At 49.4% G+C, this 25754-nt stretch overlaps 1 protein-coding gene and 1 pseudogene across 3 annotated transcripts in view; both read right to left on the bottom strand.

Moving 5' to 3' along the window:
- XYLB (xylulokinase) overlaps positions 1–21405 on the bottom strand; it is a 29996-nt gene extending 8591 nt beyond the window's left edge. For both annotated transcript variants that reach the window (XM_080934889.1, XM_080934888.1), the window contains exons 1-14: positions 21284–21405; positions 20143–20225; positions 19284–19353; positions 16149–16229; positions 14508–14594; positions 13915–14043; positions 12814–12879; positions 9591–9663; positions 7674–7792; positions 4246–4327; positions 2556–2596; positions 2011–2126; positions 1063–1178; positions 398–471 (exon numbers count right to left, since the gene is read on the bottom strand). In XM_080934889.1, the coding sequence (XP_080791015.1) occupies positions 398–471; positions 1063–1178; positions 2011–2126; positions 2556–2596; positions 4246–4327; positions 7674–7792; positions 9591–9663; positions 12814–12879; positions 13915–14043; positions 14508–14594; positions 16149–16229; positions 19284–19353; positions 20143–20225; positions 21284–21370 (1224 nt within the window). In that variant the 5' untranslated portion in view covers positions 21371–21405. The remainder of the gene's footprint in view (positions 1–397; positions 472–1062; positions 1179–2010; positions 2127–2555; positions 2597–4245; positions 4328–7673; positions 7793–9590; positions 9664–12813; positions 12880–13914; positions 14044–14507; positions 14595–16148; positions 16230–19283; positions 19354–20142; positions 20226–21283) is intronic.
- Positions 9614–11743, bottom strand: LOC308434574 (sorting nexin-15-like; annotated as a pseudogene). The gene has a single exon. The product of its transcript is annotated as a sorting nexin-15-like (transcript).
- Positions 21406–25754: the final 4349 nt, after the last annotated feature.

Genomic DNA, 25754 nt, shown 5'->3' with positions numbered 1-25754 from the left:
GACCCAATCAATGTCCTCTTTGGGCCTCTGGGGTCACCAGGTACACACATGAGCCACATACACCCACACATATGTGTACCGAGTAGATGGAAGAACCCTACTTTCTCCTTATGACCTTAGGGTTGATGTACTTGAGAGCAGTGCATGTGTCTGGGGCTGGGAAGGCAGCTGCCACAGTGCTGTTGGTGTAGCAAGAGGACCTGAATTTGGGCCTCCTAAGGTGGATCTGGGGAATCCCCTGAGCAAGCTCTGGCTCTGATTGGGAGAACCTGTCTCAGTGAATATGGTAGAACAGCCCAGGAAGACTCCCAGTGTCAGTCTTGGGCTGCCACAAGCACACACACCAGCAACACACATGTAAACATACAAACACCACACATGGAAAAGACACAAGTACCTCAGTGTTCTCTGCATTAAACCTATAACACCCAATAACTTCAGGGGTGATCTCCATTACATCGAAGTAAAAGCCTGAAGCAAAACAAGGAAGGGATTAGCTGTCAGCATCCCGGAGCAGAAGAGTTTCCCAAAAAAGACAAAGCAAAGTTACCTCATCTGTGCCCCAGCCTCCTCCCATCCCCTAGAGGAGCCCTGTGATGTCCTCAGACCTTCCTCTCCCATAGGACAGAGGGAACAGGGAAGGCCTGTGCTATTCTGAGGCAACCTTTCTTACTTCCACTTGGCAGCTCAGCTGAAATAACCCTGAGTTCCAGGCAAGGTATGTTCAGAGAGGCATGTCCCTTTCTTCCTCGGGACATAGCTTGGTGCTGCCTTCTGGCTGGGGCAGAAACCTGCATACTGAGACGCAGCGAACCACAGTAGATCCTGGGGCTGCCATCTCTAATTTTGAATGGAAAGAAGATATAACTCAAGTCTAACCTTTCACTGGAGGTTAATGGAGCAGCAGCCAAGGGTAACCACATAAGTACACCCTCAGAACCTGGGGGCCCATGCCAGCTCTCGACTCTACATGGAGACAGAAAGCCCCTGCCCCCAACTTCTCAATGCCCCCAATTCATGGTGCTCCAAGCCTTGCTGCCCCTGTCCATAGGCCCAGCCTACCCAAGTTTCCGTTGTTCCCCATCTCTGTGGACTGCAGGGCCTTAGAAAACTTGTTCCAGGAACAGGAGGCAGACTCATCTCGGATCTTCTCTCTCATGAGGGAGCCATTTTTAAAGCTGCAGAAAGACACGCAATATGAGTCCTCTGCTCCCAAGACTGAGGGAGCCATTTTTAAAGCTGCAGAAAGACACGCAGTATGAGTTCTCTGCTCCCAGGCCTTGGGGTGTTAGGTTGGAACCCAGGAGCCTCACGCCCTAGGCAAGGATTTGACTACTAAACTTTACTTGCAGACTGGGCCCAGGGTTGTTGAAAGAGTCCAGACAGATGGTCTCCAGGCCAGGCTAGACCACAAACCATGGGCAGGCCGCAACAGGCAGCCTGAATCTCAGGCATCAGTCTCTTCTGGAAGATGCTGGACTCACACTTATCTTGGGATCTGTTTATGCTGGATGCTGCGACAGTGGGACCCACATGGGTCTCTCTATACCTCATATCAGCTCTTCAGTAGGGCTGGGTACTAGCCTAGCTAGACCTGAATATTCTCCAGTGGTTCTTCATGCTTACAGCTCAAAAGAAAAGCCTAAGCCAGGTAGCTTCCAACAAGTACCAAAGGCCCGTGGCAAGGACATAGAGCATCCGGCTCCTTTAGAAACTCTCAGAAGCAAGTTGTCTTCCAGACCATTTGCTAAGGGTCAAGCTAAACATGTCTGTCAGAGCGCCAAGAAGCAAACGCCTTACTCACAAAACCAGTGCCACACAGGGCAGCACTGGAGGCAGAGTTTGCATCCAAGCTTGGGGTCTTGGGATCTTCCCCAGATGCTTCTGCTTCAAGCAAGAACTCATGTGTCCCTGTGGTCTTGGCTACCCATGATGCAACATAGTAGGAATAGCTTGGGGGTGTCTGACTTGTGTGCCCCTTCTTCCCCAACCCAGAATTTCCGGGATTACCATAGAAGAGCCATATAGTGCCGTGTGTCCACTGGGTTGCAGAAGATGTGGCCTTCCAAGGCAGGCTTGGGTTTTTGGAGCCAGAGGAATAGAGTGTCGCTGGTGCCCAGGCTGACCTTCGGGAGAGCAGAGGGTGAGGTGCCTGGGGCTTGCCTACAAGTGTCCTCTACCAGTGACACACTCCCACCCCACCCGGCCTCATCCAGTCACTCCCATCTTCACACTGCAAGTGACAATGGCCAACTCTCTTTTTTTTTCCTGACTCCCCTCATTCCGGGTGAGTTAGAGGCCAGCTAGTCAGATTCAGGTCATGCTGGCTTCCCTGCCAGGTGTAGAAAAGCCATAGAACTCACAGCAACCCTGGCCCTCCTCCAACCCTCTGCCACTATGCCCAGTAGCCACTGTCAACAGCAAAGGACAATGACCTAAGGAAAGCTAGTGGGCCTCCATCCTCTTCAGAGGCAGCAGACCCTCTGACACACAGCTGTGACACAGCACCCCGGTGCCCAGGACAGAAGGTCTGTAGGTGTGGGAAGTCACCTTACCGCAATATCTCCTTCCTCCAGCCTCATGCCGGCCAGGGATGCTGGGAACGGAAGGGAAACCTCTGGTTAGCAGGAGTTACGCGGGATCCATGGAACAAACTGTAGAAACCACCTACACAGCAGAACAGATACCACCTTCTGCCTTCACAGTTGAACAAGCTGAATTTAAGGAGCCAAAAGGTGACAGGGGTCAAAGGGCGAACCGCTCTAGCCAAGGCTAGATTCTGGGCTGAGAATTCTCCCCAGAGAATCAAGAGACCGAGCCAAGGTATCAAGAGCACACATGACAGGAAAGACGGAGGTGAGACAGGAACACAATGGGTTTTGCTCGCTCAGGACAAAGAAAGGGCTGCGGTAATGGCGACCACCTCTGGCAGACACAGGGTTCTCTGCGGCAATCTTCTCTGCCCTCTTTGCCAACACGCCCCCAGCACTAAAGAGGACCTGGCACATAGCCGGTGCACCCTAAATGTTGAGTGGATGAACCCAAGTGGAGGAGAAATGGGAACAGAAACAGACATCTCTAAACTCGGCAGCTGCCTTGAGGCTGTGCGCATGGCCAAGACAGGAGAAAATGCAGAGCTCCATCACAGGTCAGGGCAGTTGAAGCCCCGACATCCATTCATCAAGTTGACCAGAGGGATGGAGGTTAATGCATGAGCATAGGAGGAGGCCGAGGAGAATCCCTCCAATGTTAACCGTCCTTCGAAGGTTCCCTAGGAAAAGTCGCATACAGCACACTCCTCAGTGTGGCCCATCTATTCACAAAAACCAGAGGCCTTGAGAAGAGGCAAAGTGGAGGGTGCCACGTGAAGCAAACTGTTTAGAGACCAACTGACCTCAACACAGTGTCCCTAAGGATGGGCTGAGGAGCTGAGGCAGTGGCTGGAATAGAATGGAAGTGGGAGAGGGGAGACAACTGCCTTCTTTATACCCAATGACCTACACCAAGACAGTACAGGCCCGAGCCCATGCCTGACTTTGAGGGGTGTGGGCCAGGCTGAGATAAAGAGCCAGGATTCAGAGAGAAAAGGGAACCGCACAGAAGACTTTATCCAAAAGCCGGTCGGTGGGCTAGGTATGGTGGCATCTGCTGTATGTGACCCCAGCATTGGGGAGGAAGACCTAATACACTTCTCAGGCTCCACAACCAGACAGCATGGGTTACTGGGCATTCCAGGGCAGCGAGAAACCCCATGTCAAAAAAGAAGATAAGCAGCATATGAGGAACAGCAGACAGCCCCATCTACACATGCGCTCACACACATGTACAAATGCACCCACACACACGTGTACAGACAGACAGACAGACAGACACACACACATACACACACACACACACACACACATACACACACAGAGAGAGAGAGAGAGAGAGAGAGAGAGAGAGAGACATGACCAAGAAGATAAAAAGATGGCATGGAATTTTTAGAAGTCCAGTAAGAACCAGGTGTGGTGACTCAGTCCATAGTCCCTGTACCTGAGAGGCTGGGGAGAAAGGACTGATAAGCATCTGAGATCAGCCTGAGCTGCATAGTAAGACCTAGGCCTTTGGAGACTCCTTCTCTAATATACATGTATATGTATATATGTATGTATGTATGTATGTATGTATGTATATGCATGTATGTATGTATGTATATATGCATGCATGTATGTGTATAAGAGCAACCCGCACCTAGGCACGTACCTGGGTTGTCCCCAGTGAAGGCCACCACTTTGCATCTTGGAGGGAATCCATAGCGCTGAACATAGTAGGACGAAATGGCTCCCTGGGGAGAAAGAACACTACACTGTGTTCTGCTGACGTAGCCACAGTTAGATCAGCACAGCCACACACACCTCAACCCAGGAGACTCCTGGCTCCAAGTCACTGGAGCAGAGAAATTTTCCGCACGCCGGGCCCTGAGGATGCTGCAGGCTTATGTAGCACAGCCTGGAGCTCCATCACCCTAAGGACCCCAGAATAGGTTGGGAACTATAAGCTGAAGGCCAGTCACCGTGAGGATCACATGAGTTTGAGAAATTCAGGATAGCATTCTCCACCTTCTACCTACTTTGTGGACAACAAATCCCGATAGTGTTGAAGGAAAAGGTAACAGGACATTGATAAGCAAGCTCATAGACACAGGGAGTTGATTACCAACATCTGATATCATCAATAAGATGAGCCAGTGCAGAGAACACAGTCCTAAAGAAAACTAACCTCAGAGTCAGCCTGGGATAGCCTGAACTACATAGCAAGCTCAAGTCTAACCTGGGCTACATGATACTGCCTCAAGAAACCGGGGGTAGTGCAGCAGAGATGGCTCAATGGGTTAGAGCACTCACTGCTCTTCTAGAGGTCCTGAGTTCAATTCCCAGCAACCATAGCCATCTGTAATGGGATCTGATGCCCTCTTCTGGTGTCTGAAGACAGTGACAGTGTACTCATCTACATACAATAAATCTTAAAAAAGAAAAAGAAAAGCAAATGGAGGTAGATAGATATACATGGTATATGTAGGTGTAGCTCATTTGGCAGAATGCTCATCAGTGTGCACAAAGCACTGGATGTGATCCCCAGCGCCACGTAAACCCAGGCATGGGAAGGGGCTGGAGCGATGGCTCAGAGTTAAAGCGCTTGCTGCTACAGCAGAGGAACCTGGGTTCAGTTCCCAGCATCCACAGAGTGGCTCACAACCACTTGTAACTCCAGCTCCAGGGAATTTGATGCCTTCTTCTAAACTCTGTGGGCATTACATGCCGATGTATACACCACACACACACACACACACACACACACACACACACACACACACACAGAGGCAACCACTCATACACACAAATCTTAAAAAAAATTAAACCAGGCATGATGGTGGACATGTAATCTTAGTATTTGAGACAGAAATAACGAACCAGAAGTTTAAGGTTATCCTTGGCTACCCAGCAAGTTCTCATCCAGCCTGAGGTACGAGACCCTATCTTGTAATAACGATGATGATGGTTGCGGTGGTGGTGGCTGTGGCATAAGCCTTTAATCCCAACACTTGGGAGGTGGAAGCAGGTGAATCTCTGTGAGTTCCAGGACCTGTAGGGCCACATAATAAAACCCTGTCTTGGGGGAATAAAAAAGTAAGCAAGCGAAATAAACAAAGAATAAGGCATGATGGCTGATGCCTAGAATCCCAATTCAGGCAGCTGAGACAGGAGGATGACTAAATTGAAGGTCACTCTGGACTACACAGTGATACACCAGCATGAATTACACAGTAACACTGACTCAAAGAAACACGTTTTTAAAAGATATTGTTTCCCCTACTGTAGGGGAAGAAAAAATTTCCACCCAGCAATGTTTTGGATTTCCAACAGAACAAGGTATCCCATGGAGAAATAAGACTTTGACCTAGGTTACCTCAGATGCTAGAATGTGATAGGGCCTGTGTGCAGCTTAATGTGGAGACCTAGGAGAGTAGAGAAAACCAGAGGGCAGGAGTCTAAGGGTGCCTCAGCCCACTGGGCACCCCAAAGGCAGGAAGGCAGAAGCCCCAGAGGAACCTCTGGGGTCACTCACAGGCTCCTGTGCCTCTCTGGTGAAGATTGTCCTCCACACTCACAGGACACATCTGGACTCAGGGAGATCCCAACATAGAAAGTTTGGTTCCAACAGGGGTGATACCTGGTGAAGCCACGGTGACTTCACATGAGCATATGGTTAATTAAGTGGAAACATTCTCTCAGAACCGGTTCTTTCCCGTTCCTCTAATACTAGCCTCTGAGGCATTCTTGGTGTTATGTAAGCAAAGGCAGTGTCTTAGACAAAGCTTTGTTCTCCATTTCATGTGAAACAAAAGGCCACAGATGGTGGTGACATTCCAGGGGCTCAGTACACACACACACACACATACACACACACACAAACACAAACAAAAATAAAATTCCCACATTTCAACAGGCCCAACCACTGACTTGGGACTTGACCCCTAGTGACGGATGATACAGACAACTGAAGCTTAACTTCTGGGTTGTTTGTTTTTCTGTGACAGGGCCTCACTATGAGCCTCTGAGTGTTCTAAAACTTGCTATGTAGACCAGGCTAGCCTGACTCATGGAGATCAAAGGCATGGACCACTACTCCATGCTTGAAGCCTAATTCTTAATTCTCATTCTCCTTCTCCTCCTCCTCCTGCTTCTTCTAATGCTGTAACATTGTTACTCAACAAGGTCACGTGGTATCCACTTGTCCACACTGGTAGACCCGCACAATGGCAAAAGAAATACCTAACTGTTCCTTGGCTGCTGTAAATGGACTCTCACCCTACTTCAGCAGCGTGATCCTCTCTACAGCCAAGAACGGGGCCAGCCAACCAGAGTGTACTGGGTGTTCCTAGCCCATACCCATTCCAAATGATTGGCCCCACACTCATGGTTAAGTGCCTGTCACGGACACATGTGCCCAGCCACCCTCTGAAACCCTCTTAACATATCTCACCTCATGTGTGCCTAATGCACAGACAATACTATCTCCAGAAGAGGAAGGTGGGAACCTGATTTAAATACAGGCAAGCCAAGCTAGGTGTGGTGGCGCACAGGCCTTTAACCTGAGCACTAGGAGCAGAGGCAGGGGGATCTCTTTAAGTTCTAGGCCATCTAGGACTATATAGAGACCCTGCCTCAAAACAACAACAATAAGTCATGATAGAGGGTCTGGGTGCAGCCAGGGTTTAGTGTGAGCTCAGGGCCTGTGCTCTGCCTGCCAGATCTTCAGTATTTTGTTTTCCAGAGCCTACCTGTTGCAAGCTTCCATGCTAGTGCCCCAATTTCAGCACTCTGCATGTTTACCTTTAGGGGTGCAGTCACCCAGAAATCCTTCAGATAGCTCGGGAATCTAGCCAGGTACTTGAACAATACTGCGTTAACCAGGTATTCTAATTTCAAAGGCTGCTGAGCTTAGGCTTAAGTGAAAATCAACCTCTCCCTCTTCCTCTCCTCTCTCTCTCTCTCTCTCTCTCTCTCTCTCTCTCTCTCTCTCTCTCTCTCTCTCTCTCTCTCTGTGTGTGTGTGTGTGTTTACCCAACCCTGAGCTCCACCAGCAGTGCTGGAACCCATACCAGAGTCACTGCCGGGAAGAGGACTTACCACAACTGAGCAGGAAGGGACCGGTGAGCCCAGCTTCTCCTCCAAATGGGGGGCACAGGCATCCAGGCAAGCCTGGGACCAGACTTTTTCCTGGATCTGCAACAGATTCATTCCAGACCCTATAGAAGGGAGGGAACAAAAATAAAAATCTCTGGAAGGGTAGGAGCTTCAATGGGAATAGGTAAAACCAGCAAAATCAATTCTCTAGTGCAAAGGAATGGATGGTTCTTTTCTTTGTCTGGTTTTTAAAAATTATTTATTTTAGTTATGAGTATTCTGTTGCTATCTTCAGACACACCAGAAGAGGGCATCAGATCCCATTAAAGATGGTTGTAAGCTACAATGTGGTTGCTGAGAATTGAACTCAGGACCTCTGGAAGAGCAGTCAGTGCTCTTAACCACTGAGCCATCCCTCCAGCTCTGTGTTTTTCTTTACAGGGTCTTATTTCACAGGCTGGACCCAACCTTATTGTGTAGCTGAGCATGACCTGGAACTTCGATCATCCTCCCTCTAACCCCCAAGGCTGGAGTAAGAACCATGCATCGCTGTTTTCCCAATTCCACGTTTTCCATGGTGCTGGGAACTGTCCAGGGCTGCACGCACCAGGCAGGCCCCAAGTAAACTTCCATTCTTTATACATTACGGGGTCTCTAGTGTTTTTCTTACTCCAACAGGAAGTGGACTAGAATATTCTCACACTCCTCTGTGAGTTCTTTCAAGAACAACGCCCCTCCAGCTTCCCCTCCCGGCTGACATCCCTTCTATTTTGTCAGAGTTTTGATACCAAAAGCTCACAGTTCTAAGTGAGGCATGGTGACATACATTTGTAATCAAAGCTTACAGGAGGCTGAGGCAGGAGGATTGCTATGAGTTTGAATCAAGCACAGGCTACATAATAAGTTCAAGGCTAGCCTGGGGCACACAGGAAAATCTTGTCTCAAAACACTAAAACCAGAGGGTAGAGAGAGATGGCTCAGGGTTAGTTAAAAGCATGCACTACTCTTGCAGGGAGCTCACTTTGGGCTCCAGCACCCAGGCCAGGTGGCTCGCGGCCTCCTACAGCTCCAGAGAGACCCAATGCCTCTACCCTGCACGAAGACTTGGCACAGGTACCCAGACACACACACATGATTAAATAAAGTAAATCTGCACTTCTAAAGCCCTAAGCCAAAAACAAAACAAAATCCAAAATGCCGAGCACGGTGACGCACACCCGTTACCCTAGAAATTAGAAAGCAGAGGCAAATGGTCAGACGTTCAAGGTCATCCACAGCTTCATCGCAAGCTTACGGCCAGCCCGGGTTTCGAGAGACTGTATCTCACTGAACAAAACCGGGCTGAATAATGATAGGTAAACCGAATCATACATTAGTCAGGTATGAACACAGTAAGTAGACTGCAGCAGCCATGTTCCAAGATGTTCCCTGAGGGTCCGTGCGTCTGCTACACACGTGAGGTGCCCTCAATCAGCACTGTCCCTGACGATCCCTGTGATCAGAAGGATGACAAAAGGAGCAACCACTAGGCTCCTCTCACCCTCTTCCCTTCCCCCTCCCTCCCTCCCTCTGCACGCTCTTCCTCACACAGACCCTCTTCCTTCCCAGTCTCATCAAGGACTTTGGAAGCTTCCCCGACCCTTCAGGCCTTCAGACGATTGTCCCGACTGCTAGTTTGCATGCGACCCTGTGTGTGACCTTGAGCCGGGACCACCCGGTCCAGCTACTGCTGCATTCCTGACTAAAGGATCCTCGGGCACTAAGAACATAGGTCTATGCCACCTTCGGCCAATAAGTGAAGGGGATACTTGTCACACAGCAGAAATGCTGAGAGCCCCATAACCGGCATCTAAGCTGGATGAGGTGACCGCAGTTGCCATGGCCACCCTACATGGGAGCTAGCGTGTTCTGAAGACTCACCATCACTGTAGTCAATGGGCGAGTACCCACCCAGGAACAGCGAAGCCGAAAAGCTGCTGACTAAGGAAATTCTCTGGAAAAGAAGGAAGCAGAGTGAGAGAGGACTGACTTAAGCTACTGCACACACACACACACACACACACACACACACACACTTACATTCACGTGCACTTACAGGGGCACACAAGCACAGACAGGCACACAACATGTACACTCACACAAGCACGTACATGTGCACTCATGCACGAACACACTCAGGCACACATACACTCACATGCACACACACACATGCACACTCTCACATGCTCCTGCGTGTGCACACACACATTCACGTGTATACATAGGGGCACACAAGCACATGCATGTGAGCATGCACACACAGGCACACAAGCACATACACACACATGCATGATGCATGCACACACACACACACACCATGAGTAGTTGAAGCTTCAGTAGGCAGTAATGGAGACAGAACATTCACTTAGAAGCAGCTTGAGTTCTCAGTAGTGCTGGTTCAAAGCAAGGAAAACATCATGGCCGATGACATCGAAAGCCAAGGGCCCATGAACATGCCGCACTTAGAGAGGCCGGGCTCCCATCTGGAATCCATCCAGTCCTCTCAATACCTCGCTCCACTGCTGGCCTGACATGTGGTCACAGGAAGCCACCAGAACACGAAACGTACACGTTAAGACTTTCAAAGCTACCACAGTTTAAAGGCAAACTACCAGCCCCACAAGAAGCTACAACACACAGTCTTACCCCCAAGAGCGTCACTGATGGGCCGTAAACATCAGCCTGGATGTTGTGTGTGTGTGTGTGTGTGTGTGTGTGTGTGTGTGTGTGTGTTCAGACATGTGTTTTACTCACACGAATTTTAAATTTTATAAATTTTTCACTAGTCAAGAAATCCTTTTCCTTCCAGCCATTAAAAAAAAAAAAAGTAAGAAAAAAGAAAGACCCTCAGGGGCCTTACAAAAAAAGGCAGTGGGCCAGCTCTGGCTACAGACCCTGGCTCTAGATGGGTGAACTGACAGTCAGTGGTCCCAGTGCCACTCACATAAAACAGGCAGGACTAGAATTCAAGTCTGATTCCAAGGAGGCAGGCAGGCAGAGATGAGAAGGAAGTCTTTGCTTTTCTCAGGCTGGATTCCATTAATACAGATATGGCCCCTAGCGTTACAAGAGCAGGAAACAAGACCAGGTCCCAAGGAGAGGAGTGGAGGCTGGCAGTGCTGGAGCTGACCTCCTGAGAGTCCATCCCCTCAGGGCAAGTGTGCATGAAGGGTCTCTGCCCGCTTCAGGTACTCAGCTGCCTTCTTCACACCTGAGACACCCTGAAGCAGGATGTGCACCCCATCTTGGTAGCCTTGGAGAGCAGCAGCACAGGCTGCGCCAGTCTTTTCATTTCTCAGGGCTTGAGCTCTGTGGCCTGGCCGGGGTAAGCTGGGGCAGGCTCTCCCTCCTCAGCCTCTTCTTCCCCGTCTTCCTGGCTCCCAGGGTTCCTGGCCCAGCCTGTATACCTCCATGGCTGGCAGCCCACTTGTGTGGGTAGGGCCTGTGCTTTCCTCTTTGGAGTGAGGGTCAAACAGGGCAAGTCTGGCCTCAGAAAAAGGGACCTCGAACTGGGGAGCTGGAAGCTTCCTCTGTGCTGTCATGGCTGCAGAGAAGATCCAAGGCCTTGGGGGCAGGGCTGGATGGAAGGGGATCCCCTGGTACCCCCAACTCCTCCTGGCCCCTCCTTTCCTCAATGGGCAGGATTCACAGGTCCCTCAGAAGGCCATGTCACCTCAGTGTCCCAGAAAAACTCCTTTAGCTGGGGGTTGTTGTTGAGTGCAGGGATGGGGACTGTGAGGCACAGCAAGTCCTCTGCACCCTTGAGCCGGTCCTACACCTGGGCACTGGGGAAAGTTGCAAACTCCTCTAGATGACAGAGAGGTTGGTGAGTGTAGGCCAAGTCCCTGAGGAGCTTAAGGAAGTCACTGTATCGCTTCCAGACTACTACCTCTTGGATATCCTCTGGGCTCTTCTTTGAGATGAAAGGAGAGGTTACTTTGTATCCATGCAACCCTTGGGGTGGGTCCTAGGGTCCGAGACTGTGCAGTGTCTGTGTAGTGTCCCAGGATGTCATCTTTTGTCTGGCAGGACATAACAGTGGAGCTGGCCGCCTGCTCCCCCTACTGTGTGTTGCCCCCGCTCCGCTCTGAGTGTTCAGCCTGCTGCCAGCCCGGGTGTCTTTAAAGAGACTTTCATATCTGAAGCCCCTAGGCTGGAGGAGAGAGCTGCCGCCTTTCGCCCCCATTGGGACGTACACTTCACTCCTCATACATAAGGAGAGCTCTCATTCTTCGGTGGCTAACGCTGACGAGGAGTTTGAAACCTGGGATCACTAAATAATAAATTGCAGCCACTTGAGGCAGAGGCAGGGGTTCAAAGCCAGCCTTGGCTTCCACGAGTTCAAAGCTAGACTGGGTTACACAGAAAACTCATGTCTTAAAAACCAGTCAAAACAAAAAACCCGATGCTGATGTAGCAATGGACGCCTCTGGTTCTAGCATTTGGGAGGTGGAGACAGAAGAATCCCCAACCAAGGGCTCCTCAGCTTCATAGAGTGAGAATCTCTGCTGTGTGAAACCCTGTATCGTCCCCCCCCCCACCAAAAAAAGAATGTTCATAACTCTTCTGAATTTGCCAAAACCACAAGTAGTTTATTGTGGGAACCAGGCCTCAAGATGGTCTCTGTGGAACCGTCACTGAGCCATCCTACCTCATATATGTGCGGAGCGAGGCGGCAGGACCACCTATGGGCTGGGGTTGGACTGAATAAAAATGGAAAAGCTAGCTGTGCGGTGCAGCTGATGGCCTCTGACTACAGCAGACAACGGTGGCAGAGCCCTGTGCATCTAAAATTAGAAAAAAATACGGATTTTTTTTGCCTTTGTTTTTAATTTGTTTTGCTGTATTTATTGTTTGTGTGAGAGAAGTGCACATGTGTCAGAGGTCAGAGGGCAACTTTCAGGAATTGGCTCTCTCCTTCCACCCCGTGGGTCCTGGGGACACAGCTCAGGTAGTCAGGCTTGGAGGCAACTGAACCTGAGCCACCTCGACCAGCGCCTCTCTGAACTATTTCATACCTGTTCAAAGGCACCAGTCAGTGCCACATAAGATGTGCACCGTTTCAGGCAAATGGGATTTTGACGGAACATGGAGGCTCACCCACCTCAGAGCGTGAGTAGGCCTCAGGGTTCTTCTGGAAAAGCTTTGCTATCTGGTTTCCTGTAAAACGCTGGGGAGTGAGAGAGCACAGACTCTTAGAAACCCAGATCCTACATGGAATGGTCATAAATAATGTCAGCATAGCATATTCTGGATACAGCATAGAACACAAACAGCTTGGAACAACTCCCAAATCTAGAAATGCCTGTTACCAGCTGAACACCAAAGTCGGTGTATTGTTAGCCTTTTGAGTCCTGGAAATGTTCTTGGCCATGATCTCTTAGACAGTCGGCAATCCCTCCGCTCCCAGACAAGGCAAACCCCAGCTTCCTGGGAGGGAGGGCTTCTCACGCACCAGTCAGCTCTGTGAGTAGTCCTTATGATAACTGTCCTTAAAGATACATGCATTTCTTCTGTTAATGTGTACGTGTCTGTGCCTGAGTGTGTGTGTGTGTGTGCCACGTGTGTGCAGGAACCCAGAGACACCAGTGACAGCATCGGATTGCCCTGGAACTGGAGCTACGGGTAGCTATGAGCTGTCAGGTAGGAACTGAACCTAGGACCTCTGCAGGAGCAGCCAGCGCTCAGAGCCCCCTTTCCACCTCCAGGAGCACCCCAGGAGGCCACAAGCAGGTGTCCAGTACCCTGGAACCGGGGTTACATAATGCAGTTGCAGTTGTTAGTCACCTGATGATGTCCTGTGAGCTGAAGCTTTCCAAGTTCAGCGTGCACTCTGACCTGCTGAGCAATCTCTAGACCTCCATCCCTTATTCAAGCCACAATCATGTGACCCAAGATAGCCAACCACAACCAACACTGTAACAGTGGCTAAAGCCCTTGAGGCCCCACACCAAGAGTCTTCTGGACTCTTAAGTCCTTTCAGCACCAAAAATACCTCAAATACAAGTTCTGCTTGTTATTATGAGGTTACCGACCTCTGAGGCAGCACGCCCCTCTCCACACAGTACCTCAGGATGCCTGGATCAGAACTTAAGGCTGCATGCTCCAACCTGGTTACACTAACTACTTCAGAATATGCTAGCACCAGGTAGGCCCCAGGTACAGCCTCCCAGAGCTCTATTCTCCACCTGGGCATGTCACCTACCTCATAGGCCCGGGACCCTGTGAGGCAGCTGAGAGCCTGGGCCCCACCCACGGCAGCCTCTAGTTGGCGGCACTGGGCTGTGGTGCTGGAGTCCATCCATATTGGGCAGTCGCTGATGGAGAAGCAGCCCTGGAAAGAACAGTGGAAGTTCAGGCTTCCGTTCGCCCACTGACTGCAGGCAACCCTGGGGCTGGGAGTCTCCCTATCTGCCCTATCAGGAAGACCCTGCAGATAAGCCCTCTGTAGGGTCAATGAGGTCTCCCCAGAAAGCCCGAGAACGGGTGATGTCCTCTGTTGAGGGCACCCAGGTAAGTCAGGCTGCAGGAGACAGGCAGCTGGCAACAGTGTCACCAAGGTGCAGGTTTCACTAAGGCTTTGGAAACTTGGAGAGCCACCCCCCAGCATCACCAGGGGCCCACAGCTGTTCTGTGAAGGAAGGGGCTCCCTAATGGGGGGCTGGGCAGACCACGCTCACTGAACAGCCAATGTCACTTTCTTGCACTGCAGAGAAGCCCCAGGTCACAGGGGTCACACACAGGACATACAGGTCCCTCTGCCTGCTTTGCAGAAGTCAATTCGGGAAACATCATCACCTGCAGCTGCTGATGCAGTGGAAGAGCTGGTGACAGGCTCGACAGAGCCTGGCTGGCTCCGTTCTTCCAGTAAACGCTTCCGTGTTGCTGTAGAGGGGAACACAAGCACATGTCACTCACCATGCCCCAGACACGTGTGCGCGTGTTCACGCACCAAGCCCAGGAGTCACAGCCTCCTGCAGACGCACACCCAGATCTTGCCACCTCTCTGTCACACAGCTCAGTGTCTTTATGATCCGTGACTTTCACTTTTATAAAAGGAGTAGGAACTCCACCCTGTCACCTCAGAATTTGCAGGAAAGGTTCTAGAATCATCAGATCCGTCCTTTGTCAAACTGGACTAATATTCAACATCGTCAATATCCTACTGGAGCTGACGCATGACAAATATTCACTTAACAAACACCTTGGGCACCGAGAGCACGCCAGGACTCAGATCAAAAGGTTATTTCTGCTCCTGACATCCAGGAGGGAAAGAAACAGAAGAGCCATTACAAAGCCCGCAGAGGCTGGGGGATGGGCTGGTCGCTAAAGTGTCTTACACTGTGAGGACCTGAGTTCAGACCCTCGGAACCCACATTAAGAGAATAGTCGGCAGTGATAGAAATGCCTCAGTCTTTAAGGGCACTGGCTGCTCTTCCAGGGGCCTGGATTCAACTCCCAGCACTTATACCGTGGCTCCCAACCATCTGTGACTACAGTTCCCGAGAATCCTCTTCTGGCCTCCACTTCCATGCATAAGCCTGCCTACACACACACACACACACACACACACACACACACACACACACACACAAATAAATACACAAAACTGTTCTCATTGTGAGAATCACTTCTTTTGGTTTTCCTTCAGGGAACTAGAAAGAAGTTTTAGTGCCACCACCCAGCCACTATAAATCCACATCTAATGCTTGCCGAATGCCACTATGGGGCCTGTTCGTACCTCCCCCGCCATCTGTCCTGTTTTCCTCTGTCTCTGTCTACTGAGTACTGAGGAGTGAATGCTGGGCCTCATGCATGTTGAGAAGGTGCTCTACTACTGACTTATATCTCTAGCCTCTAGCCCCCTGTTTATTTTAAGACAGGGTCTCCACTTGCCAAGGTGAGCCTCAAACCCACCCAGGTATCCCAGGTAGGCCAAAATGTCACCTTTTATATAATGCTTTATCATAGAAGCATCTCATATTATTTTGCAAGGTAATGTCACTGCCAAAGAAACATGTACTCAACTAAGGCTAGCCTTTTCTACACAGCAAGTTTCAAGACAGACAGGGTTATACAGAGGAACCCTGTCTCAAGAAAAAAAAAGAAAAAAAAAAAAAAAAAAAAAAAACAAAACAAAAAACAATCTTTTTTTCTCTTAAAGATTTATTTATTTATTGTATATGAGTACACTGTAGCTGTCTTCAGACATACCAAAGGAGGGCATTAAATCCCATTACAGATAGTTGTAAGCCACTGTGTGGTTGCTGGGAATTGAACTCGGGACCTCTGGGAGAGCAGTCAGTGCTCTAACCACTGAACCATCTCTCCAGCCCCCCCCCAAATACCCCACAGGGAGCCATTAGCTCAGCACCCACCCACTGCCCCACTGCTGAGATAGCTAAGTTCCCAGGGCCCATAGATCTGCTGTTGACAAACCTGGCCTGCCCCGGATAAGGCTACAACTTGAGAGAAGTCAAAGCCAGAAGCTTTCATCTTTTCCAGGATCAGGTCCAGAGCCTGAGAAATAGAACAGAATCCACTGTGACTCAATGGAACCATTTCATTCTGATATTTTTAAAGATTTATTTCAGAGAATATCCAATAAAAATTATTTTAAAAGATTTATTTATTTATTTTATTTAAGTACACTGTAGCTGTCTTCAGACACACCAGAAGAGGGCATCAGATCTCATTACAGAAGGCTGTGAGCCACCATGTAGTTGCTAGGAATTGAACTCAGGACCTCTAGGAAGAGCAGTCAGTGCTCTAACCACTGAGCCATCTCTCCAGCCAACCATTTCATTCTCTAACCACAAGCTTGAGCATAGAGATGCCAAGGGCTCTGCTTGGAGGGTCCTCAGCGCAGGATTTGTGAGTGTAGGGAGAGATGTGCCGGATAGCTTATTAAACAAGCAGGCATCAGTCAAAAAAAGGGTCAACTTGACCAAACACACATGTATTTAAACATGTATTTTTGTATGCGTGTGTATTTGTCTTTGTGAGTGTATGCACTCCCGTGCGTGTAGGTGCCTGAGGAGGCCAGGGTAGGTCACAGACCCCTGTAGAGTTATAGATGCTTGTTAACAATCTGACTTGGGTGCTAGGAACTAAACTCAGGAAGAATGGCAGCAAACACTGTTAACCAATGAGCCATCTCTCCAGCTGTTGTTTGTTTGTTTCTGAGAGAAGATCTCCTAGTTCAGGCTAGCCACAACTCACTATGTAGCTAAGCGAGGGAGCCCCTGAAGGTATCCAGGCGGGGAAGCCGTGAGGAAGGGACTCGACCTGGGCAAAGAGACTAGAATGAAAAACCAATGCAGATTGACTTCGTCAACCTGGAGCAGATTTCGGGGAGCCTAATAAACAGGTGGCTTATTCCTAATGTATTTCAGCCCTGTATACTTTTGGGGCAAAGTTTCCTGGTGTAACACAACCTCTGTGCAGAAAACCTGATCACACTGAAGCTCACCTCGGAGCATGGCATTTCTTCCAAGAAGACGGGCTCTAGATACACGCTGCCGGTGGTAGCGTCAGGGCCAAGTGTCTGGCCTGGTCTCAGTCACACAGACAGCACAGATGTCATCTGGGCTATCAGCCACCTCCAGTCCTACTTAACAGAGCTTGATACGGCCTGGACTAACATAACACAGACCACTAGGCTCTTAATCCCTCTTATTCTTAGCTTTCTGAGGGAAGAACAGGTTTTTTTCATCTCTCCCATAGGAAAGACTATCCCAAGTGCTTAGCATTCCTGGTTTCTCTGGAGATCTGTGGGCTCAAGGACTTTTCTGCTATGCTCTAATTAAGGATGACCTTGATTGAACTCCTGACCTTCCCGCCTCCACCTCTGAAGTGCTGGGATTCCAGGTGTGCACAACTGTGCCTCCTACTCTGGCTAAATAAGTGTCAGAGGCATGAAATCATACACCGTAAAGCCTCAGGACTTCCGTCTGTACTTGGCACCGTCTAAGCACTGGGGAAGCAAACAGCTCAAACCGATTGTTTCTCTTCCACATGCATTTCTACTGTCTGAATGAACTTCACAGTCCGAATGATCTGACCCCAGTGCAACACAGAGGAGCAGATGCCCCGTCAGAACTGACACAGGAGCCTGACACAGAGGAGGGAGTGGCTGTACTGTCACGGCTGTTTAATCTTTTTTCTAGGAGTAAGAGGGATGGGTGGTGGCATCCAGAACAGTGTGACATTACTGCCCAAGACCTCGTGGCCAGATGGGCTGGGTTGCAGCTTTAGTGGGAGCATTTGCCTACCATACCTAAAGCCGTGGATTCCATCCCCGAAACCACATGAAAACAAGCCCACGCTTATCAGGGAGAGAAGATCAGAAGTTCAAGGTCACCCTCAGCTATGCAGTTTTTGATGCCAACCTGAAATACATAAAAACCTGTCTCTCTGTAGATATTTCAAGGCAGATAGACAGAGAAATATAAACATTTCAGGGCAGGAATCTGAGACTCATCGCAGTTTGTGTCTCTCCCGAGGACAGAGAAATTACTCTACCTGCGTCTTAACTTAAGATCCTCACTCCAGACTGAGATCAGCCCAGGCCCTGACAATGCTGCCTGTCAAACCGAAGACAGGAAGACGGGGACTGGCAAAGTTAGAAACAAATTCAGCCACAGAGGTTGCCTCAGCTTAGTGACCATCACGTAACCCTGGATCTCCACCCACCCACCCTGACACAGCCCTTAACTTCATCTCTGGGGCCTCTGGACTTCTGAGGTGCATTTCAGCCAACGTGTCTGCTTAGAATTCATCCTTAACGCCACTCTCCCAGTGTCTCCCTTGATAAAACAGAACCTACAGCACTCTATGTTTTAAACAGAAATAATATAGGAGATGGGTAAATGGGTATGGGAGGGTAGAGGAAGGCTTTTGGCAGACACACTATGTGCTGCCTTTGGCTGGCTTCCAAGTTCCAAGTTGAAGGCATCAGCATGAGGCAACCCCAGACCTATCATGTTTGTCTCTGTTGGATGGGTCCTTGTATTCGTCACCAGATCTGGCCACAGGAGGGTCAGGGTGGGAAGTCCTAAGCAGACAGGTCTAGCCTGGCATGGGCTGTGGTACCAGCTTAGTTGGTAGAATCTTTCTTAGCATGCAGGAAGCTCCAGGACCACATACCCTGGGCATGAAGCTACGTACTAGAATCTTAACACTTATGAGGTAAAGACAGGATCAGAAGTTCAAGGTCATCCTTGACCTCATAGTGAGTTCGAGACCACCCTGAGCTATAAGACCTTATCTTTAAAAAAATAAACAGCCAGCCCGGTGTGCAGATACACACCTTTAATCCCAGAACTACGGAGGCAGAGGCAGGTGGATCTCTGGATTCAAGGCCAGCCTGGTCAGAATGAGTTCTAGGATGGCCAGGATTACACAGAGAAACCCTGCTTCAAAAAAAAGTAAATAAATACATAGACAAACAAACAAACAATAAACTGGCTTATTTTAACCCCAGACTTAAACAATCTCAAGAGCTTTCCACTGTGGGCCCAGCAGTACCACAGGCTGCATACAGGAGACAGAAGAGAGCCTTCCTATGCTTACCTGCACCCACATCAGGACCGGAGAGGTGACCGTCAGCCTGTCCTTGTGTTCATGAACACCGCCCTGAGTTCTGCAGGGAGAACAGGTATGTGGGACGGAGCCCCAGGCAGGCTGAGCTCTGAGGAACTGCCCCGTGCTGGGTGGCAGAGACCTCCAATCCCTGGCGTGCTGAGCAGAAATTATGTACTGAGCAGGGATAGATGTAAAGAAAAGGCATGGAGTCTTTTCATATGACACTGGACAGCTCATTTTTTCAGTTTTCATTTCATCTGTACAGGTAAACCCCTACTTGTATGTGTGTGAACACTACATGTGTGCCGAGTTCCCTTGGAGATTAGCACAGGTTATCAGATCCCATGAAACTGGAGTCAGATGGTTGTGAGCCACCATGTGGTGCTGGGAACTGAATCCAGGTCCTCTGGAAGAACAGCCAGTGCTCTTAACTGGAGTCTCTCCAACCCTGAGAAGCCTTTTCTAGAAGGCACTGTCTCAGAAAAGAAAGTCTTGCCCAGAAGGCGGGGTTAGACCTCAGAGCTGAAAACTGGTTGCTTTTTTTTTTTTTTTTTTTTTTCCTCCAGAGTCTTACATTGTAGCTCAGGCTGGCCTGGAACTCACTCCTGATTGTATACTACCACACCTGAAGAGCAGGTGACCTTATATAAGAAAAGGTGAATAGCTCCATGACACCCGCGGCAGAATACACACACATATAATAATAATAATAATAATAATAATAGATGCTCAGAGGTCTCTGTAGACTTCTGCAGCTGGGCTAAGTCAGAACAGTATAGCTGATAACTGCAAATGGTTTAGGGAGGATCTCAAACCACCCAACCACATATGCACACCAGGTACCTACCCAAATTCCGGAAGGTCTCTGTCAAAATTTACACTGTCTTCATAGAAGACGTTCAACTCTGCATCAACAGCAACAACTTTAATCTGGAAGACATTAATGAAAGTGGTGTATAGGATTTTCTCCGCCTCTACCCTGGCCCAAGAGGCTTCTAACTTCAATTAAGGTTCAGCATTGAGACAGAGGCTAATGGGCATCACTGTAACCATAGAAACAAATTTCCTGGGGCACATGCTCAAAAAATCCAGATGAAACTCCCACTGTTTGCAAGAATCTGCTCCCCAAACAGTGGGGGCCATGGTCCTGAACCTGGCAAGGAGGCTTGTCTCCAGGGGTTGTCCCAGAGCCAGGACTACCATCAAACCAGACCTAAGCCTACCTAAGGAAGCCATTCCAAGCTCATGGAAAATGGAGAAACAGGTCTAGTAGGGGAAAGTGACTGGATCCTATGGGATGTTTCCCCCAGGGACCAGGGCTCTCATCATTCATCTGAGAAGGGTCTCAGTTTATTCCTCAAGGGCTGGTGTTCATAACGCCTTCTGGGCGTCCCATGCCTACTTGGAAGGCAAATTGTTAATCCATTCAGCTGTCGCTGGAAAAAACCAACCTCTGACCAGCAGTACTGGAATCACAGACCCTGGCACGCTAATGCCAGCCAAGAGGGGGTAGAGGAGGCAGAACAGGCAAAGTCCATTTGCATACTAAGCCCATTTCACTTTTTAAAAAATAAAAGTGCGTGAGGTGGTGCACCCTCCTTTAAACTCAGCACTCAGGAGTGGGTCACTGTGAGTTCAAGGCCAGCCTGGTCTACACAGTGAATCCAGGCCAGTCAAAGCTACATAGTAAAGTTCTGTCTCAAAGCATAAAACAAAACTGATAAATAAAAGTAAAGGCGCGCAGCTGTGATCCGGATCTCGGTTATGCGTGCTCGCACATCTCTGCCAGCCTGTGGGCTCTGCTGTTTTCGCTAAGCGTCTCGGATTCCACCCATCTGCAACCCGGACTCGCGTAGACCCCCCTCGAGGCACTCCCTCCTCCCCGTGTTCTCGGGGTTCCGCGGGGAGGCACCCACGGTTTCCGGGAGGACGCGTCTCGCTGGCAGGCATCGCCAGGCTCCCGCTCCGTAGCCCCCCACCCCGCATACCTGCTGCGTGCTGAAGTCCCAGCCCAGGCAACAGCGACGGCCCGCGTGCTCCGCCATGGTCCTGGGGGTTCCCGTCTGTGCGTCCATGCGTCCTTGTTTCCTGCGGCGGCGCGAGTGTCGCCTCGCTCTGTCGCCCAGAGACTCTAGGGCCCGCCTCTCGCCACGCCCGGCAGGACTCTGGACTGGAGTCACGAGGCGGGACTGCCCTCTGGCGCCGCCTACGGGAGGTCGCGAGTGGGACTGCGTTTGGCTGGGGCTCTTGGTGGTCGCTACCGGTGCTGGTCCCCAACCAGGGAGGAAGAGGGAGAGAGAGAGAAAGAGACAGAGGCAGAGTCAGAGACAGACAGAGAGAGGGAGAGAGAGAAGAGAGAGCAGCTTTACGCCTATAACACCTGTAATACCAGCACTTAGGAGGCTGAAATAGGAGGACCTCAAGTTCAAGATCTGGGTAAATTGTTGAAACCCTGTTTCAAACGAAATTTAAAAGGGGTGTGGTGGTTGTGCCTTTAATCCCAGCACGCAGGAAGCAGAGACAGGTGGATCTCTGAGTTCAAGGTCAGTCTGGTCTATATAGAGAATTTCAGCACAGCCAGAGCTACATAATAAAGACACTTTGTCTCAAAGTAAAATGTGGGGTGGGCTTCTGAAGGTCAAGCTGTTGTGCATGCCTTTAATTACAGCCGAGGAAGGCTGGGTGCGTTTGAGGCCAGCCTGATCTACACAGCAAGTTCCAGGTCAGGCAAGTGAGATGACTCACCCCCCCCCCCCCAAATATATAAATGAAAGGAAAGAAGAAAGTAAGTGGAGACCAAAGATGTAGCTTTTGTCTGACCTGTGTCCTAGAGTCAATTAAAAAAGTAAAAATCTTAACTAAATTGGGGATGGTAGCTTACACTGTAATCCAGTATTTGGACAGGTGAAACTGGAGGCCCTTGAGTTTGAGGCCAGCAAGGGATACATAGCAAAAATAATAATATCAAAAATAATTATCTCACTCTCCCTTCTCCTAATGTTTGTTTTGGCAGTCTTGACTAGGCTCAAAGATTCCTTCTGCCCAAACTGGCCTTGAATTTACAATCCTCCCACCAGAGCTCCCAGAAGATGAGATTACAGGCCTGTGACACTTAGCCTGACCTCACACCATCTGTTGGAAGGTCTCCCTCAGGTGCGGTGGCTCTGCCCCACGTGACTCTCGTCCTCCCCCTGAACAGAGTGCTCACTGTGCACCAGTCTGAGGACCTCTGAAAAGGGCTTAGTGGATGGTGTCAGGGAAGGGAATGGGTGCAACAGCTCGAAGAATGGGCCTCGGCATTCTGCAGGCAGATGTTCAAGGCCAGCCTACTCTACTTAGAAAGTTCCTGGACAGCCAGGGCTACACCGTGAAACCTAGACTCAAAAAGAGGGGTTTTATGCTCTCAGATGGACACAGGGAAAGGAACTCAGGCTGGGTGGTGTGCATGACCTAGTAATTTAGCTAGAACACTTTAGGCCCCCCTGGGTTTTCTGAGTGGAGATGCTGAGCAGGATGTGTGTCTAGGTTGTGAACAATGATTTGGGAAGCTGTCGACTCCACGTGGGTGAGTCAGATGTGGGAAAAGAGCTCAGAATAGGACAGGTGGGGGCCACTCGGAATTGTGAAGAATACACGGAACACTCAAGGATCATGACAGGCATATGGGGAAGACACGAGATAAAAAGCCTTCCTGGAAGGCAGGCCATTTGTCAGTTGCATGGTACCTAGAGGTATATCAGGTTGAACAGTGGAGAGGTGAGACCTAAAAATTTGGAAAGAAAAGAGTCAGTGGAATCCCCAAGATCTTACTGTGTGTGGTTCATGTTGCTAAAACCAAAGCTAAGCGCCTAAACAACAAGTCTCACAGTTCTGGAAGCTGGGAAGTCTAAGGCCATATAATGCCGATGGTCAGCTCCTGCTGAGGGCCTTCTCAGACGTGCAAATGGTGGTCTCGTCTGTGTACCATGTCCCTAGAGACAAGCTGTCAAGGGTTACAGAGAAGAAAACAGCTTCACTCCAACATCCACAGTAGCCCGAGGAGCTCCCCCTAACTTCTTAGTTACCTCAACTCAGGCCAACTGAAACTCTTGGTTCTAACACAGAAAGGATCTCAGAACCAGCTAATATAAAGAATATTTCAGTTTTTGTCTTTACCCTGATTGGCTGATTGATAATCGATGGATTGATCGATTAATTAATTCGGTGTGCATGGTGGCATATGTGTGAATATCAAACAACAATGTGAAGAAATAGGGTCTTCTTTCTACCATGGGAATTCTTGGGATCAAACTCAGATCATAAGGCTTGCCAGCAAGGGCCGGAACCCACTGAACCATCCTGATGGCTCAAGATATTTTAATAAAGAGGTTAAGCATAAAGGCTGAGAGAAAGGCTGTACGAAAGAGGGGCTGGAGAGATGACCCTGCAGCTAAGAAGAGCTCATAGTGTTCTTGCAGGAAAGCTGGGTTTGATTCCCAGTACCCACATCTGTAGTGAGTTCAAGACCAGCCTGAGCACTTTAGTGGCCCATCTGAATATAAAATGTGTGTGGGGAGGGTGGCTCAGCCAGAGAGCACTGGCCTGGCAGGGACAAGGCTGCAGATCCCCAGTATTGTGACACAAAGAGCAAAGCAAACCACCAGAAATTGGGGGCTGAATCAGGTGAGTCTGGGAAGCCATACCTGTGTTACCATGAAAACCATGTGAGACTCAGAAACCAGTGGTGGAGGGGTGACGTTTACATTGCCATCTGGTTTATAGGGCTTATAACTTGTAACTTATGGGCTGAAATGATACGGAAAACACACAGGAAAGTAACACGTTGTCACCCGCTGAGCCATCTCTCCTGTCCCACCCACCTCTTTCAGGGGTAGATAATGTCTTACTCTTCAGTCAAGCCGGCCTAGCATTATAGAGACCTCAAATTCACAGTGATCCTCCTGCCTCAGCCTCCCAAGTGCCGGGATTATAACCCAATTACAACTTTTAAAAGAAATACTCATTTAAAAATGTATGTGTATGTGAATGCAGATAGCCCTGGAGTTCATCAGGCAGTGACGAGCCTGCTGAGAGGGAAGTCAGGCGCTCCGAAGAGCCAGAAGCACCTTTAACCACTGAGCCATCTCTCCAGCCATGATCAAAACTTTTCAATCGCTCTCTTTATGAGACAGAATGTATTTTTCCTTTTATTGAAAGTAGGATGGGGGGGGGGGGCTGGAGAGATTGCTCGGTGGTTAGAGCACTGACTGCTCTTCCAGAGGTCCTGAGTTCAAATCCCAGCAACCACATGGTGGCTCCCAACCATCTGTAATGGGATCTTGGTGCCCTCTTCTGGCATACAGGAATATATTCAGGCAGAACACTGTATGCATAATAAATAAATAAAACTTAAAAAAGAAAAGAAAAAAAAATCAGATATCAGAATAGGACAAAACAAACAAACAGAAGAAACAGAGCTTGTGAAAAGGCACAAGAAACAGATAAGACGTGCAGACCTGTACATTCCCACAACCAGGAGTCCCTCAGTGTATGTGTGTGTTTCCTTGGTATCTTCCATACAATTTCTTGTAGCCCAGGTTTGCATCAAACTCATATGTACTCAAGAATGAGCTTCAGTCAACGAACCCTCCTGTCCCCATGTCACTGTGCAGGCGTTGGGTTTACAAGCACACACTATTGTGCCTGGCTTAATAAGGAACGATTTTGCCAGGCGTGGTGTCACATGCCTTTAATTCTAGCACTCAGAATATCTGAGTTCTAGTCCAGCCTGGTCTACAAAGCAAGATTCAGGACAACCAGGGCTCTACTACACAGAGAAACTCTGTCTCAAAAAAAAAAAAAAAAAAAAAACCAAGATAATAATAATAATACATATTAATAATAAGTGGTCACAGGAGGGGTGGAGGCACAAGCTTGTATTCTCAGCACTCAGAGGATGAGGAGCTCAGCTTTGGTCTAATTCCCACCCTGTTTAGCCAAAGCTGCAGACTCCATTCTGCTATTCTTACTCAACTCATGTTCCACAGCCCAACTGCCCAGTGGCCAGAGTCACTGCAGAAGAAAAAGCTGCCTTGGATGTCCTATTCAAGACCCTCAATGACCCCTCATGTCCTCAGGATAAGAACCATCTCTCCTCAGCCCCTGCAGACACCAGTCTAGATCCTGCTAAGTGAGAAGGGATGTTTCTTGACTCTAGTCCCCAAATTCCTGAGGGCAGGGAAGGCTTGGCTTCTGCCCTAATCAACAGCCACACAGCGCATACGTGTGGGTAGCACATGCACCAGGTGGCGGCACTGTATGCTGGGGGCTGGGCCAGAGACTGCTCCAAGGAGGGAGATGGAACAGACCACAGGCCACCAATAACCAGAGGTGACACAGTATCCCACACCTGCTGTCCCACTAGAACCTCCAGGTATACTAGATTGTACTGGGTGGACATGCAGCAGATTGAAAGAGGGC

This window comes from Micromys minutus (genome assembly GCF_963924665.1).
Source record: "Micromys minutus genome assembly, chromosome: 21".
Lineage (NCBI taxonomy): Eukaryota > Metazoa > Chordata > Mammalia > Rodentia > Muridae > Micromys > Micromys minutus.
The sequence above is the reverse complement of the archived record's forward strand: the minus strand, read 5'-3'. Positions and strand labels throughout refer to the sequence as shown.